General features: G+C 54.5%; 1 protein-coding gene across 1 annotated transcript; it reads right to left on the reverse strand.

The window, feature by feature from the left end:
- Positions 1–778: 778 nt before the first annotated feature.
- Positions 779–12,575, reverse strand: LOC34623569 (AP-4 complex subunit beta-1). Its single transcript, XM_026337823.1, has 22 exons — positions 12,300–12,575; positions 11,523–11,730; positions 10,905–11,013; positions 10,316–10,538; positions 10,074–10,168; positions 9,358–9,499; positions 8,843–9,002; positions 8,519–8,640; positions 8,042–8,101; positions 7,599–7,685; positions 7,285–7,369; positions 7,061–7,145; positions 6,774–6,858; positions 6,331–6,408; positions 6,137–6,187; positions 4,994–5,315; positions 4,616–4,790; positions 4,110–4,275; positions 3,930–3,997; positions 3,284–3,298; positions 1,033–1,483; positions 779–868 (listed from the first exon to the last, which is right to left on the reverse strand). Exons 1-22 carry the CDS (start codon positions 12,573–12,575, stop codon positions 779–781), a joined length of 3,153 nt encoding a protein of 1,050 aa, XP_026193608.1.
- Between the last annotated feature and the right edge of the window lie 3,974 nt (positions 12,576–16,549).

Below are 16,549 nucleotides of genomic sequence, written 5' to 3' on the forward strand. Positions count from 1 at the left end.
CCATGAAAAATTGCAACCTTGAGCAGAGAAAAAGGAGCATGAAAGATAGAGAGAGAAAGAAAAGAGAGATACGAGACGCAGCTCCTACAGACACAGCTAAGAAAGTTTAAAAGGGAGGGCTCCTGCGGATGCCCAAGCGGCAGTACACTCCCCCTGGCGAAATCCACTAGCTACTACGCAGGGTGAGGTTGAAGCAGGCCGTCGGTTGCGTGTGGGAGTTAGCAAAGTGCGTGAGGATGTGGCAGCCACGTAGAGGGCTTCGCCAGGCCGGTGTGAAGGCGGCGCTAGATTAGAGGCCTCAGTTGGCTCCCGCGCTAACTTCATGTTGGTGCGTTACGACTTGAAGCCTTGTGCATGCGACTGTTGGCTCGAGCGGATCGCCTGAAGGAGGCAACAGAGACAAATTCGCGCAGCCGAAAGAGGAGCCTCTTTTTTGTAGCCAGACCAGCAACAAGCACCCCCGGCCCCGGCTCCAGAGGACGGCATTCATGCAAGGGGTGAGCGGCGGCGAAACAGCAAAATCGCTCGCGCCTCGCAACGCACCTCTCGCATATGCTCCATCAGGGTCCGAGGCGCGTCTGCCTTGTAGAGACTGGTGCCTGCAATGCACCGTGAGCTTCCCAGACACAGTGCGGGGGTGAGCGACGGCAGAAACCAGAGCGAAAAAAATCACCCTCCCCCCTTCCTCCCGTTCCCTCCTAGTCAGCCATGTAGCTCGCACCGGCACCCCCCGGGCAGACCGCGGGGTTGGAGAAGTTGCGTTCAAAAAGAGTCCGTCTTAGGCTGTACATTGATTACCTGCAACAATGACGTTCGCACCGCTTGCCGCTGCTTCCTTCACCGTCTCTGTGTCGAGGCCTCCGTCCACCTGATTGAAGCGGAGCAGATGCAGAAGACGCAGTACAGCGCACTTTTCTCACCTTTGGAGCCGCACCACCACGGAGAGGGGCGAGAGGAAGGCAGCGAGAGCGGCGCTTCACTCCCGCTGCGGCAACGCGAGGTGTATGCGGCGGAGGCGCAGGAACCGGCGACCATGATCGTTTCGCCGTCTAAAAGCTGCCTGCGTACCTGAATGTTGAGAGTAGGGCAGAGTTGTCTTGCTCTGACAACTTTGTGCATTTGGTCTTTCATGAATTTTTGGCCGCCAAAGCCGGGTTCAACAGTCATGATGAGAAGCAGGTCTACGGCTCCGAGGCGCAGAATTTTTTCGACGCGTTCAACTTCAGTTTTGGGCTTAATCGACAAGCCTGCCTTCATCCCCTTCTCGCGAATGGCCTTGCTGAGCTGCACTGCTTCCTCTACAGACTCTCCTACGGCTTCAAAGTGAAAAGTCAGCTGGGAGGCGCCAGCTTCCGCAAGGGGGGTCACCCACTTGTACGGGTCGGAGACCATCAGATGCACATCCAGAAAAACAGAAGGATTCAGATTGGAACGCAGGCACTTCACGACGGGCGGGCCGAAAGAAATATTCGGGACGAAGTGCCTGTGCGCAGCCGACATCCCCGGTTGAAAGAAGCACATAAAACACTCGAGAGAGAGGCGCGAAGCGAGGCAGCATTCAAAAACAGGAAGGACGCCGCCTGTCTCCACTGCTCGCACCAGGGGCGAAAAGTAGAGATACCCGCATGCGGAAACAAACGGAAATATATGTTCAGTCGTTACAGAGGTCTTCCTGTCCTCATGCGGTGCCTTCTTTAGCACCGCTTTTCCGCAGTGGCAGAGCAAGAGCGCATCTTTCGCTGCCTAAGCTGTGAGAGGCGGCCCCTATTCCCCGCACGTGCACGCACACATCAACTATCACCTCCAGTATACACTTCATGTGAAGACGCACCCGTCCTGCACACAGACGCACCCAGAAAACCAGTGAATACAAAAAGACTTGAAGTAAATAAGATGCTGCTGCGGTGCGCATGGGGGTGACAATGGTGCAGGCAGCACAGCACAAAGACCTCTCTCAGTGGAGGAAAGACTTTTGATCCCCTTGCGCTGCTCAGCTTCGTAACGCGCCCGTCCTCCATACGCGCCTTCCTGGCAGTCATAAGCTACGGCTGTGGGAAGCACATCTTCGCGCAGCAGAAGACGAATCGGTGCAGCTCCTCACCATGACATCCAGATGCAGCCAGTCGCATCCTTCACCAAGCATCCGCTGTGCTTCTTCCTTCAGCCGCGAGAGGTCGCTGGCAAGCACGGATGGGGCAATGATGGGATCTGGCGCCATTGGCGCGAAGAGCGAGTCAGAGCGCACGCCCTCTCCGCCTGACGGCGCAGGCGTGGTGCCCGCGAGAGTATGACGCGCCTTGCGTATGTGCGGATTCAGGGGGCCAGAAGCAGTCACTCCACAACAAACAAGGAGGAAGCGATGTGAAAGCTGAGTCTTCTCGAAAGGAAGCGCACAGAGAACACAGAGGTGTGGCGATTGCACAACAGCCGCTGGCCCCCTGTCCACACGGGCAGTGTGCGAAGATGCCGCCGCCTGTACACCCGCAGCTGGGCAATGACCGCCTCGGACCGCAAAGAAGCACCTATACGCTAGTACTTTTATCACTGAAAACTCGATTACAAAGCTGGTTGCGAAGAAAGCACTTGCCTTCCTGAGTACTCGAAGGACTAGGAGACTCTGAGGGGCCCTAAGGGGCGGCGGGCGGCACTGGTCTAGAGAATCTAAAGTATCCATTGCTGCCCTTGAGAGGGCGGAGTGCACGTCATGATTCTTCATCGTGCACTCTCCGACTCTAGAAAAAACAGACGAAACCTTACTTGCGAGCCAGAAAAAAGTAACTTTTATGAATTAAACTTGCGAGTAGCATGCTCTGTGCGTGTCTTGAAAGGCGCCACTGCGCGAGCCCTTTGCGGCTACTCCCCCGCCCCCCAGCGCACCTTCTATATGAAAGAAATATTCGCCGGCGCACATGAAACAGAGAGAATATTGCTTGATCGCCCTCCCCCTGCTGCACCTCTTAGGAACTGACCAAATCTAGCGCACTCGTTCCGTTCGGCACAGGACCAGAAAGAATAGGGCTAAGCGAATAGGAGGTAGCAGTAGGTTCCCGGAAACACAGACCAACGCGTTTAAGACTCCGCAAGGTTCACGATTTATTGAGTTTTGGCGTTTCCCCTGACCATAGAAAGGCGCCCGGCGGGAACGTTGTGCAGGACGCTCCTTTTCGAAAACAGTGTCGATGGCTCTCTTTACATTTTAAAAGAGCGAACGCGCTTTGGGGAAGCTGCTTAATCGACCGTGCCCCTGGGCGGGCCCAATAAAAGACCATGCGAAAGTGGTCACCCGGCACCCTCTGATTTTGTCGCGAATCGCCCGAGTTTGCAGCTCAGCTTGCCTGTTTTCACACTTCCCAACTCTGCCGCTCTGGCTTTCCCGCCCATGTATGTAGGAGCTCATGTCTGGCGCTCCCCAGGACGGACGGCTGAGGACTGCATCTGCCTTTCTTTAGATGTGCATTCCCCCGCCCTTTTGTGGCACTGTGAGGACCCTCGAACCGCAGCCCCTAAGGTTGTGCGCTTCGCAGAGACTCTCTGCTTTCGGGTGGGAATTTCAGCGTTTGATGACGCGGCTATTGCTAAGGGTTTGCACCAACAGGTCCATGAAGCTTTCTGCTTTGGAGGGCTCTGCGGGAGGCGCCGTCCGGACCTGGAGCTGCAGCGTCGGAGGACTAGGCAGCAGCAGCAACTCGCAGAGGAAGGTCAAGCTGCACACCCAGACAGCCCGACGATGCAGGAGAGACGCATCGGATGACACCCGAACGACTGCCGAACAGCACCCCCTGCTTGACACTACCCCGGACCCCCCCCCCACACACCCCTAACCGTCGGAACCCCTCGCCCCACAGCCAGTTCTCTTGCAATTCCTTAAGTCCAGTTTCATAGCGTCCTTCCCTCCCCAATAACCTCAGACACAAAATGCGTAGTGGAAAACGCACCTTGACTCATCCGTGGCGTACAGGAACATCTTGAGGACGTTCCCGTCCAATATGCCACTCGCCTGCACCATCGAGGACGACGCACAGCCGCAAAAAACCGCAACAGGTAAGTCCAACCTCACTCGCTGCCTCAACAGCAGTCCTACCCCAGGCCGTCCCCCGCTGTCGTCTTACCATTGTAGCGATATTTGCCTCCGCCGCGGCAGCTTCGATGGGCGCAGGTCCTGGCTGCTGCTGCTGAAGCCATGCAGAAGCCAGAAGTACACTTCGCTGCACAGGCATCCCGTCTTCCCACATCTGCTGAAACTCGGAGGTGCTCAGTGGGGTGGCAGGCCGCAATCTGAAGGGCAGGGAGAAAAGCGAGAAGCAACGGAATCCGCAGTAGCACCCCATGGCGACTGTTTATAGCAGGGAGCCTCCTCTGAAGAAGAAACCTCCCTGCCCCCGACGACCCCCCCCCGCATACAAAACCAAAAACGAACGAGGGGAGTCTCTATGAAGATACACGCAACGACTTTTCTGTCGCGCACATGCAGCTGCCCTTGCTTGCACCTTGTTCTGGAAAATGTTCCCCCATATCCCCGGCAAAAATAACCCGACAGCAGCGCTCAAGAGACCCCCATCAACCAGCAGGAGGCAGCCTCGGCACGGCGACAAAAAGCCCCCTTCCTAAGACGGGCAGGGCGGAAGGTTTGACTGGGGGCATGTTCTCTAAGGCAGCCTTGGCACTCTCTGGAGACGTTCGACTAGCCACAGTGACCACCTCGGGAGGCAAAAAGCAGACGCCTTGTGGCTCCTTGGCTGCCACTTCCTCCCTCCCTCCCCTCCCTCGACAAAGACACCCCACACAGGTTCCTTCGAATTTCGGGGTAGTCTGGGAAAGATAGCGGACGCACCTGACGAGCGGCTCGTTTACAGACGCGAAGTCCAAAAGATCCGCTGCAGCCACTCGACACCACAACCGTAGACGCTTCTTCCTGAGAAATGAGCGCTGCAAGAAGCCTTAAACTGAGGAGGCCAGCAGACAAACCCCCACAGCCCTTAAGCCCTTGCCGTACCCCCAGCTTCACGGAGTTTGAGTGCACCTTCGGGTGAGAGCGCCTTGCCGCTGTCTGCAGCCTCCGTTAGCGCTTGCTTTTCTGCCAGAGCTGCTGCATCCAGCAGGCTGCCGGCAGCCTCAGACGAGAAGGGGGGATGGGGAGTCAGGAGACTCTGTGCCGTAGACGTGAGGGGCGTAGGCTGCGGCAGCCTCACGGGGTGTCCACAGAAAGGTATGACGGGATCCGTCCTTAGGAAGGCGCTGCTAGGCTGCCGGTAAACAACGGCGAGCGTGTTCAGCTCCGCGAGTAAGGCAGCAGAGACCTCCGCTGCCGCCGTCGTCTACGAGAAATCGCACCCCTCAGACCACGCTTTATCATCAGAATCAAGACACACGCAGACACACACACAGCACCACCGCACGCGAAGCAGAAGCCACACACAGAGACGAAACACAGACCCCCGAATCGCAAACAGCGAAATCCGGCAAAACATCGACACATAAAAGGGGCCGCCAGCCCCCCTTCCCTCTGCGCCTTCGGTTCAGCAGTACGTAGGGTGCAACCAGACGCATTCGCGGCAGCCGCAAACACATCTACACCACCTGCAAATCAACTACCATCTATGCATGTGCATAGGCATGCGAATGACTACTCGAGGCGAGGCCACCAAAAGAACTTAGCGCGGGCTCTCGATAAACAGTTTGCATGCACTCGCTCAAGACCACTGAGCCAACAGACCTGCCAGTGCAAACAGTATATATACACTTCCACATATACATGTACAGTGTATATGCATATATATATGTATATATGTATGTATATATATATATGTATATATATATGTGTGTATATATGTGTATATATGTATATGCACGTATGTCTACACGCATGCATATGTGTGTGCATGTGGAAGGCCCTACGCGGGAAAAGAGACGTAGAGAGAGAGAGGGAGATGTGTATACTTTTGGGTATTCACAACTTGTGACTCAAATGTGTAGAAGGAGGAGCAGCTAGAGACACACGGAGAGCGAGAGATAGAGAGAGAGCAAGACAAATAGCACGACAGCAGCAATGCCTTAGGATGCACTACACTAAGGCAAACAGCTGCCTTCCTACTAGCAGCCGTATGGCCAAGCCCTAGAGGCAGCAAAAAGAATGTACCTTAACGACGTCGATGGGGGGCAGTGGCGTTAAGAATACGGTCTTCGCCGACTGCGCGCGCCCACACACACTTTGAACTCGAATTTGGCATTGCCGACGGTTTGAAGAACGCCGTCGACCTCCCCGCGATCAGCAGGAGCCTCCGATCAGAGTGGCAGTCAATGCAAGAGGCAAAACGGCTGCAGCGCATGTACGTCGATATCTGCTCGAATCAGTCTGTAGATGAAGAGTGTGCGATCTCGAACGTCGAAATTGCAGTGCTCCCCAAGGCCCTGCAGCAAGAAGAAGACGCGCAACTGCGGGGAAGCCAGCTGCACGACGACTTGCGCAAGGAAATATTTAGATCTGCATACGAATATTTATGAACATACATATATATATAATACATATGCCCACATTTGTGAATATATATGTATATATATGTATATATATGCGTTCATATTGACTGGCCAGTCGCACACCTCAGTGCACGCCACTGAGGAAGTAGCCAGCGCGGCAACCGCAACAGCTCCAGCTACAAGACTGCGTGTCTTTTGATGCTCGCTTAGGCCCCAGCAACGGAGACGCGCTTCAGGAGCTTAGGGAGGGTGGTCTAAAGCGCAGACAAACGCATAGATACCCTCTTTGAATACCCCACCTGCTTCAAAAGCGACCCAAAGAAGGGTTGCACTTCACCCGGACGCACGAAAAACAGTTTTGTCGCCGCTGTCAAGAGCTCCAGCCTGAAAAGCTCCCATGACACAAGCGATGTATCCGAATAGCGGCCTTCGGCTGCTGCACGCCCTTTCACTAAGCTGCTGCTTCTCAGCAGTCCTTCGCATGGCCTCCCCATGCCTGTGCCGCTGCCGCTGCTGCTGCGCCAACCTGCCTAGCCAGCTAGCTGGAGAGCCAGCGAAGCGGAACAACACTCTACTCCAGACGTACTGGACTGCGGGTTCTTCCTCCACAAATCGCTCGACGACTGTCTCCAAAATGTATGGCGCTTGGGGAATGGACGCCCCAAACTCGCCTAAGAAGTGATTGCGATGACAGACACCCACACATACACACAAATACACACTTCTACCCACGCAAACACACACAGCCCACACATACACTCATACGAACACACAGGTTTGCAGCCTCTGCGAAGCGCCAAAAAGCCGCACCAATAATCCAAAGGACGGAGGCGAGATCTGCACCCGAGACTTTCAGCCCGAAGCGTTCCACTGCGGGAGCGACTTTGTCGATCACCTGAAGCACAAAACGCCGCTCACGGATCGAGGCCTTTAGGAACACACAGCCACTGTGTTCTGAGGGGTGTGCAGCTCGAATTTTCTTAAATGAAATGCAACGCCTCTCGCTGGCAGTCCCCTTGGGGGAGACACCGCGCCGGCTGGGAAGGCAGACGCATCAGCCCCTCCTTTATCAGTGAAGTCGCTTCTTTGCAGACGCTTTTGCTCTTTCCCCATTGGGCCCCTACCTGCCGGTGTTTCCTCAGAATATCTCGAAAGACCGCGAACGCAGCGCAAATGATGAACTGGACGTCGTGTTCGAGCAGCGAAAGCGCCTGAAGTCAGAGCCAACACGTCGAAGCCTCTTCACAACGAATCGATGCACAAAACAGTTGCAGCTAAAAGGAGAACGGCATCGCGACAGCCGCTCAGGCTGCACACGTCAGCAACAGAGGCCCTTGTCTGCACCGTCGGATGAAAGAACGCTTCTCGAACTGCATCCCTAGCTGCTGCCTGCAAGCGATCGCCTCGAATCCAGTGCCCTCTGTCGCGCCCACCCTCGACATGCATGTGCGCATATGCGCAGGCGAACATGCATCGGCTTCCAGCTCACCAAATCCACCACTTCATCAACGCTGGAAGGGACTTGCAGCGCTATTCGTCCCATGGAATTCATAATTTGCCGGCCTACAGAGACGTCGGCATCAGAGACAGACTCTTTCAGCTCTTGCAGAACCTGCGTCACGTTGCTCTGCAGCAGAACCATCCATCCACACATGTACACAGATCGGCGGCAGCTAGAAAACGCTCATCAGAGCTCCCTAAATCGCGATCTTGTGCACCTGCAAGGTCTCCCTGGTGGGGTGCACGGCATCGTCCTATGCTCTACTGGGGGAGTTTGAAGGAGGGAGGGAAGTTTGGGGAAGGAGGGGGGAGTTTGAAGGAGGAAGGGGAGTTTGAGGAAGGAGGGGGGAGTTTGAAGGAGGGGGGGCAGGGGCAGTTTGGGGAAGGAAAAGGGAGTTCAGGTAGTTCCCAGAGGACAAGGCATTTGCTAGGTGATTGATTTCAGCGGGGGGAGGGAAGGGGGGAAGGTTTTTTTTCCGAACTAGCGTGGGTGTTGCAGAGTGCTTTCTACGCCGCTTCGGTGTCTCTACGGCCTCCTCAGTACTTCTGTGGTAATTGCAGTCAGAATTTCCAGCTTGACGCTCTTGACGTAGGAAGGGTCGCTATAACGATGAAAAAACTGTTGATACTCTCCCTCCAACACCTGCGTGAAGCCTGCCTCTCCAACTGCATGTCGCAACAAAAAACACCCCCTCGAGAGCTCCAAGTCGTCCACACACACACACGCTGTGTGTTGAAGAGAGAGAGAGAGAGAAAGAGAGAGAAAAAAAACTTTTCCTCCAAGCGCCGTGGCAGACTCAGTGGCAGCCAGGTCTCGACACACGAGGATCCGCATGCTCCCTCTCAGCAAGTTCACAAGGCTGCTTACGTGTTTCTAGGAGGAGAAGGATGTGCTGGAGAACGGTATACGACAGCTCTGCGCAGCTCGTTGAGACGAGAGTCAGCAGAGGCGGTGCCAAGCGGCTCAGAGCTTGGCGAAGAAGTGTGACGCTGCCTCTCGCCAAGCACAAGAAGCCGCGCGTGCAGCCCTAAGAACAGGGAAGCAAGTATCCACAAATGCATCCTGAGACTGAAAAACACCACCTCGACACCGACACACGAAGTGTAGTCTCTTTGCGCAATACACGGTGCTGCTTTCATGCCTTGAGCCAACTGAGCCAGTGGGCTAGCCAACTGGCTAGCCAGCGAAAGGCCGCGCTGCAGCCTCGCCTTTGCCTCCTGCCTTCACCCCTCCCCATTGAGCTACCCAGCCTTCAAGAGACGCTTTCTCCAGTGAGCTCTGCATCCCGGAGTGCTGCCAGGAGTCTGCGTGCTTAGCTACATGATGTGCGGCTAGCTGGCTGTGGCTAGCTGGCGCCAGCCAATCATTGCCACCCTACTGACCAGCACAACGGCCGCAGAAGAACTCTTGAGCCGATCGTCGAGAATGTTCAGAATATCATACGTCTCTTCTTCGCTTTCCGTCTCGTAGGAAACCAACAGATTGAGGACGGCACACTGCCCCCATTCGCTGAACTCCTTCAGCCTGCAGAAAAAGAGAAATCAGAAAGTTGGCAGTAGCCGCAGTCGCCAGTCCTCAACACACACACCAACAGCTACCTCTGCGGGCGCTCGCGCGGGCAGCTAGCCAGAGCCTAATACGCTAACGCATTGAGTAAATCCTGCAGCTTAACGACTCAATACGCTCTAAAGGGTGCAGGGTGTGCCTATGTGTGTCTATGTCTATGTGTATCTATGTCTATGTGTGTCTATGTCTATGTGTGTCTATGTCTATGTGTGTCTCTCTATGTCTATGTGTGTCTTTCTATGTCTATGTGTGTCTATGTCTGTGTGTGTCTCTCTATGTCTATGTATGTCTATGTGTGTGTGTGTCTCTCCATGTCTATGTGTGTCTATGTCTATGTGTGTCTCTCTATGTCTATGTGTGTCTATGTCTGTGTGTGTCTCTCTATGTCTATGTGTGTCTATGTCTATGTGTATCTCTCTATGTCTATGTGTGTCTATGTCTATGTGTGTCTCTCTATGTCTATGTGTGTCTATGTCTATGTGTGTCTCTCTATGTCTATGTGTGTGTATTTGTATGTGTATATTTATAGGACCTGTTAAGAAGGCTGGTGATCAATTCCTTCGTGACAAGGACACCTCCCTTTTCGGCATTGACTTCGTTCAGTGCGTGGATTGCATTTACAGCAACCTGCATAAAGCCAGAAGCTTCACAGGCATGGCTTTCTTCGCAAGAGGCATTGCCACCAGGCCTGCCAAGAGCACTTTGCATATTCGCAAGACCTCCTCTGCCTCTGCAGCTGTCTGACTGGAGCATCATACGCCCTTTCGCGCATACCTGCGGATCGGTGTCGTAGAGAGCCTTGTGAAGCGCCGCTGCAATGCCGCTGTGCGAATACAAAGACGTCTCTTCTCCGACGCCTTCTTCTTCTTCCTTCTTCGAACCTAACAGCCGCCACAGCTTCACTAAACCCATGACGCAGACGCGACGCACGTAGGGGTGAGGATCTGAGAGGCCTCGCTGCAGCGCCGGCTCGATATATTCAATCATCTCTGGAACCCTGCAGCAGCCGATGCAAACTGCAGTCGAAATCCCCCACCTCAAAATCCGCATGCATCGAAATCAGGATACATCGAAATCCGCATGCATCGAAATCCGCATGCATCGAAATCCATATACATCGAATTCCCCACATATCAAGATCCCCCCACGTCGAATTCTGCACACGCCAACCTCCCCACACATCGAAATCCCCACACGCCATGGCAAGGCCGAGAGAAGGAAGCAGCACAAACAGAGGGCAGTCAAGAGGCGTCTAACACGCGCTGCTGAAGGTGAAAATAATGCCTGCCTCTCTCTCTCCCTTCCTCCCTTTCTTCCCCCTCCTTTCCCCTACAAAAGCGAAAAAAGCTCCAAGACAACCGACCTAAGAGAACAGAGACTTCGGATGGCGAGGCCTCTGAGCCGCGGATCGACATCGCCGCAGTCTTTCTGAAAGGCGTTCACTGCCAATATAGAGAGAGAAGGATTGGTGTCTGAGACAGCGCAAACCAGCACTCCCCGCCATACGCGTAAAGACGCCAAATTCGAACAAACACATACAAACACAGACACACACACACAGAGACATACAGACACAGACACATAGACACACATAGACACATAGACACACGCAGAGACATACACAAACACATACAAACACAGACACACACACAGAGACATACAGACACAGACACATAGACACACATAGATACATAGACACACGCAGAGACATACACACAGACACATACACAGACACATACACAAACACAAATAGACACACAGAGGCATACATACACATACACACGCACATACACACATACATAGACGCATAGACACATACACATACAGACACACACAGACACAAATACATACACACACATACACACATACATAGACGCATAGACACATGCACAAAACTCCACGCCGTCCAGCTCTTCACGGACTCACGTCGCCCAACAAATTTTGAACCCCTCCGTTTGCCTCTTCCCTCCGTGCGCCTTACCAGCGTAATTCGTGAGGTACAAGTAAATCATCTTCTTCAAAAGCGTGTCTGGCGTAGAGGAAAGCATGATCATCTCCGAAAAGAGTCGAGAAACATCCATACCCACCGTCATGTACGCAATGACCCGCTTGACAACCTCGCGCTGCCGATTCAAATCTTTTTCCATCGGCAGCTGCCGAAGCAGAAGTCTCAGCTCGTGAAGCTCCCCCTTTTCGCACACACACAGCACCACGCAGTGCGTATTGCAGCCGAGCATGAGACATCGCCATCGCCAGTCGTTCAAGTTTCCCTTCTGTGCAAAAAAAATGCCTCCCAGGCACGAAGTGCAAGCAGGAAGCAAGAAACGCAGATCATGGCCTTTGCCACGAGCAGGCGTGCAACACGCCATGCATGCAAGGCAGTCCCCCCACGGCAAAGGCTATGATGTGGCGTGGAAAGACACAACTCGAAGCCTCGAAAGGCAGCACTGACAGACACGAAAAGGAAGAAGCGCACTGAAGCGGTAGAATGATGCATGGCGTCTGCGCACCCCCAAAGGGCATAGATACAGAGCGTTTATGTCATTGCACGCCCAGGAAGAGGGAGAAAGAGAGAGAGGGGAAAAAAACGAAGCGCTGCAGCAACGACGCTTGCACGCCGAAGGAGCTGCCGTCGGGTTCTTCAAAAGGCCGCATGCATGGAATCTGAATGTGCCCTGCAGAGAGGGGCACATTTAGAGTATTCGGAGAAGCGCCGAGACGCAGAGTGGAGCTGCCACAGCCTCCCGCTATTCCTGACCCTCTTTTGATCGACGAAGAACTGCGGATTGGACTGCAGTGTTGCAGGGCCCTGCTTCGCTTGCGGATTGGCGACGGAGGGAGCCTGTGGAGCGGCGCTTCCAAACCTCCCGAGGACTGAATTCTCGGAAGGTGAGGGGTGTGCTGCAAGGCTTGCAGCTCCTGCAGCTGCGGAAGCCTCCGGGGGAAATCCCGGGGGGGGCGCCTCATGGGGAGGCGCTGCGGGGGCCCCTTCCGGGGGGGCCCCCTGGGGTGGCGTCGGCTGGGTGTCGACCATCTGGTGTCAAGACTTGCGAACTGCGGTTGGGCTGGCCGACCTCACACCCCCTAGATGCTTGCTGGCTGAGGGAACGAGCAGAGACTGGGGGAGGCTGCGCATATATGGAGCTCTAAACTCAGTGGGAAGGGAGGCTTCAGCTTCTAAGGGGCCGTAGACGTCGCTTTCTTCCGGGGTAGGAGCTGCTGCCGCGCTCTTTCAAGGGAAGAGTGCCCGCCGCTAGAGGAGGCCCCTCAGTTGTTCATGCGTAGAGGCCCTATGCCTGTTCTGCACACCTTCGAAGACATCCACAAAGCGAATAAATGAGAAAAGGATGCAGAGAGCGCCTCCAAGCGCGATATCATGGAAATCCTGTACTACATCGAAGAGCGGCCTGAGTCGTCCGAGGGGCCCCAGGGGGTTGGCTGCATGTACATGGCCTTAGCGGTCCAGAAACTCTGCTAAAACACAAACCCTATGTCTTAGTTGATATTGTGCGCACAAAACACATAGAGGTTCTTAAAAATCGATTCCCTTCCCCAGTCCCGTTTACACGGAGTACCTTGCCTTGCTCTGGCACTTACCCGCGCGCTGTCTGTTCCCTCCAAAGCCGGCACTCCCACACACCCCACGCGCCCCCCTACCCGTCTACAGTCCTCAGGAGAACCTGTTTGTCAAGCTTTCCGGGAGACAGGAAAAAGAGCCGAGTCGAGCGGCAGTTGGCGAGGTTCCTGACGCGCTGCTTGACCACGGGCTAGTCTCGGAAAGTCTGGTGGGTGGCTTCAAGAGGCGTGCAAACAGCGGGGGTAGCATGTTACAGGGCTTTTTGGAGGCCTCGCAGAGCTTTGGAGTTTTGGAGTCGTAAAAGATACCGGCGCACAAGAAAGCGCCTCGGCGTAAAGCCTGCTGGTATCGCCCTCCACAATTTTCTCCTGCCTGTTACACTCGCATGCAATGCTGTTTGACGGGGTGTGTAACGCTTCACCCAGGATTTCCATAGGACGACACGTCTGCCCCATAAATCAATAAAAAAAGAATGAGCAGCGTGCAAGTGTCTTTCGACCAATAGAGCGCTCGTCTCCCTTTCCGTATCCTCCTCACACCTCCCACGGTCCTCACAAACAGGCTGAAGGGCAGCTTCGTGTACCGCGCTAATTAACAATTTGGCACCTTTAGTATGCTGGCTGCATATTAGACCAACAGTCAATACGAGTAGAAGGAAGGGATTGGCTTTTCATGGATCTCACTCAGTGCAGAATTCAGCCCCTCGATGCAATAAGACCCAGTGTTGTGTGGGCATGCGGTAGCTGCCATGTGCAGCTAGCTGTCAAAAATGCTCGAAGTGAGCAGGGGATGCAGCTACCGGCACCCTCGTTGTCTCTTGCTATCGAAAATCTGGGAATCGCCGGCAGATTCTGAAGTCTGTTAGAAGAACGCATAACGACTTTTTACTACGTTTGTTTCGAGTCTGCAGAACTCTCAGCGTCGCCTCACGGAAATTTTTATGTGGAAGCCTACAGCTAGGGTACCCGTTGCTGGACGTTCTAAGCACCAGGAGCAAGCAGAGCTCGCTGCACAGGGCAACCAGCTCACACACTTGAACAACTTTGATTTGCACCGCATTGAGCTAAAGCTATGCTGCAACGACTAACATATATATACGCAGTGCCCACCCAGGCCAACAAGAGCGAATCCCACTTAGTTCCTGGGAAAAACTAAAAAGGCTGTATAAAGCGCCTAAACGTAGCTACACATCATGCGAATGCGTTCAGGGCCCTTCCAAAAGCCACCCCTGGTGCAAGCATGTATGTGCTCTACCTGTATATGCTAGCAGAGAGGCTTATATTTCGTGTGGGTTCAAGTGGATCCTAGACGGCTGGCTCTAAGAAGCCTTTTTGCGTAACGGCTAGCTATTTTTTTGCACGAGTCCTGAGAGCTTCATTTGGCTGGCGATCACTACCACTCCAGCGCCTTTCTCTACGGGTTCGCTGTCTCGCCTCCATACGCGAAAAAGCAGTATTCTCGCCTTGTTCAGGCAGGAAAAAGCCCCTATATGGGCCTTCCTCAAAGGACTGCTTCCGTGGGCACCACAAACAGGACAGATCAGCAGTCTGGAGGTGGCTGCAAGGACTGCTGAGCTCGCAAAAAGGGCCCATACCAGGGCGAGATACATTCCCGCTTCGGGAGTTGGGAGAGAGGCAGGCGAAGCGTGAGAAACGTTTTGCGCCGTTTTAAATAAAAGGAGTAGCGAATGCAAAATAGGGCCAGCAGAGAGCCTTACCAAAGGTGAGCGGAAGAGCAAACACAGAATAACGACGAGGGAAGGGGCTGTTTAAGGACTCGTAACAAAACAAGCTTCCTCCTTGAGCAGCAGTGGACGACAGTCAAGTTTCGCCCAAGACGCGGGGAAAAGGGTTGCCCCACTGGCAAGCCAAGCCACGGAATGAAGCTCGTAAGACTTTGGAAAGAGGCAGAGCTGGGGAGTCGGAGAATCCGAATTGCCAGCCGGAAGGAGGGTTTGTTTGTCTCAATGAAGCAAGCAGGAGGATGCCTCGGAAGAAGCAGAAAGGAAGAATCTTTTCTCGTCAGCTCTCGTGGGAGAGGAGGCTCTATTGCAGAGGCCGTGGCCAAGGCTCCCTTCTCAGAGTGCCCGTTCGTTGGCGGGTTTAGAAGAGGCTTGATGGGAGAATGAAATCGGGAGCGTCTTTGCTCGCGCAGGTGTGTTGATGAGCGTCAACTTGCTGACAAGGCCAGGAGGAAGTTGCGGGGGGAACCGCAGAGACCACAAACGCCCCAGAGAGTTCTTGCGTATGCTTTCGAATGCTTCAGCAGCTTCTTCTTCCGCGGCGCCCTTGGCGCGCTCGACTTGCCCAGAGGCCTCTTCTGTCGACGTGGGCAGAATACCGCTGCGGCTGCTCAAGCGTCCCTCACCTCCTTCACGAGCTGGGAGTGGTGCTGCTGGTTCTTTCGGCGGCTGTGGAATCTGCTGCGCAGTCGGACTGCTGCTGTCACCTGTCTGCAGTAGAACCTGCGCTCTGGCAGACAGAGGCGCGGACGGCGTTTTCGCCGCAGGAGGCGAGACAGCAGCCTTTCCTGACAAGCCCCTTTCAGGGGTTGGAGAGAGGCTCTGACGGGGGAAACCCCTGGGAGAAAGACTCGGCGAGGGGACCCCCTCCGTGCGCAGCCTCATCTCCTGAGGTGTGGGGAGGATGGGGGGAGGCTGTACGGAGGGGGTTGGAGGTGTTGTTATTATCGGAGTCTTCTCTCTACTGGCACGCCGACTACTCTGCGCTTCGCTTCCTGCCTCTGGGGGCCTTTCTTCCTCCTTGGTTCTCGCCTCCAGGCATTCTTCTGGCTCCAGTGTTTGGCGTGCGGCTTCCGTTAGAGCAGCGAGCCTTCGCTCCAAAAGGATGCGCGCTTCGTCCGCAGGTTGGGGGGCTCTCAGCTCCGAAAACGCTCCGGGGTAGAGGACAAATCGGAGACTCGATAGAGCATCTGCTCTCATTTTTTCACGGCCTGACGAGTCCAGTGGAAACGCAAACGGTAGCAAGGGAGAACGACCCCCTAAGCCACTAAACTTGAAATCAAGAGGGCTCTGTGGTGCTGCAATAGGAGTCGGGGTCTTGTCGCTGGGACTACTCGGCTTCGCTTGCTTGGTTACCTTCTTCGGCCGCTTTGCTTTTTTGGTGCCTTTCTGCGTTTTCTTTGCTTTCTTCTTGGGAACCTTTGCCTTCTTCTTTCCTTTTTTTACCTTCTTTTCCTTCTTCGGCTTTTGCGCAGGCGCCTTTTTTGTCTCTTTGGGAGGAGCCACCACAGGGCTAGGAGAGCGCGTCGCGCGGAGTGGGGGAAGAGACGACTTCGCAGGAATCCGATCTGCAGCAACTCCCACGGAAAAGACACACGCAAACCGAGCAAAAGCCTCGCGTCCTTGTCGAGAACTGCGGCGACAATCGATCGGTATGCTGCACCTACCGACTTGTGCGCTCTGTGAGAGA

This window comes from Cyclospora cayetanensis, unplaced genomic scaffold, assembly GCF_002999335.1.
Source record: "Cyclospora cayetanensis isolate NF1_C8 unplaced genomic scaffold, CcayRef3 CcayRef3_contig_100, whole genome shotgun sequence".
Lineage (NCBI taxonomy): Eukaryota > Apicomplexa > Conoidasida > Eucoccidiorida > Eimeriidae > Cyclospora > Cyclospora cayetanensis.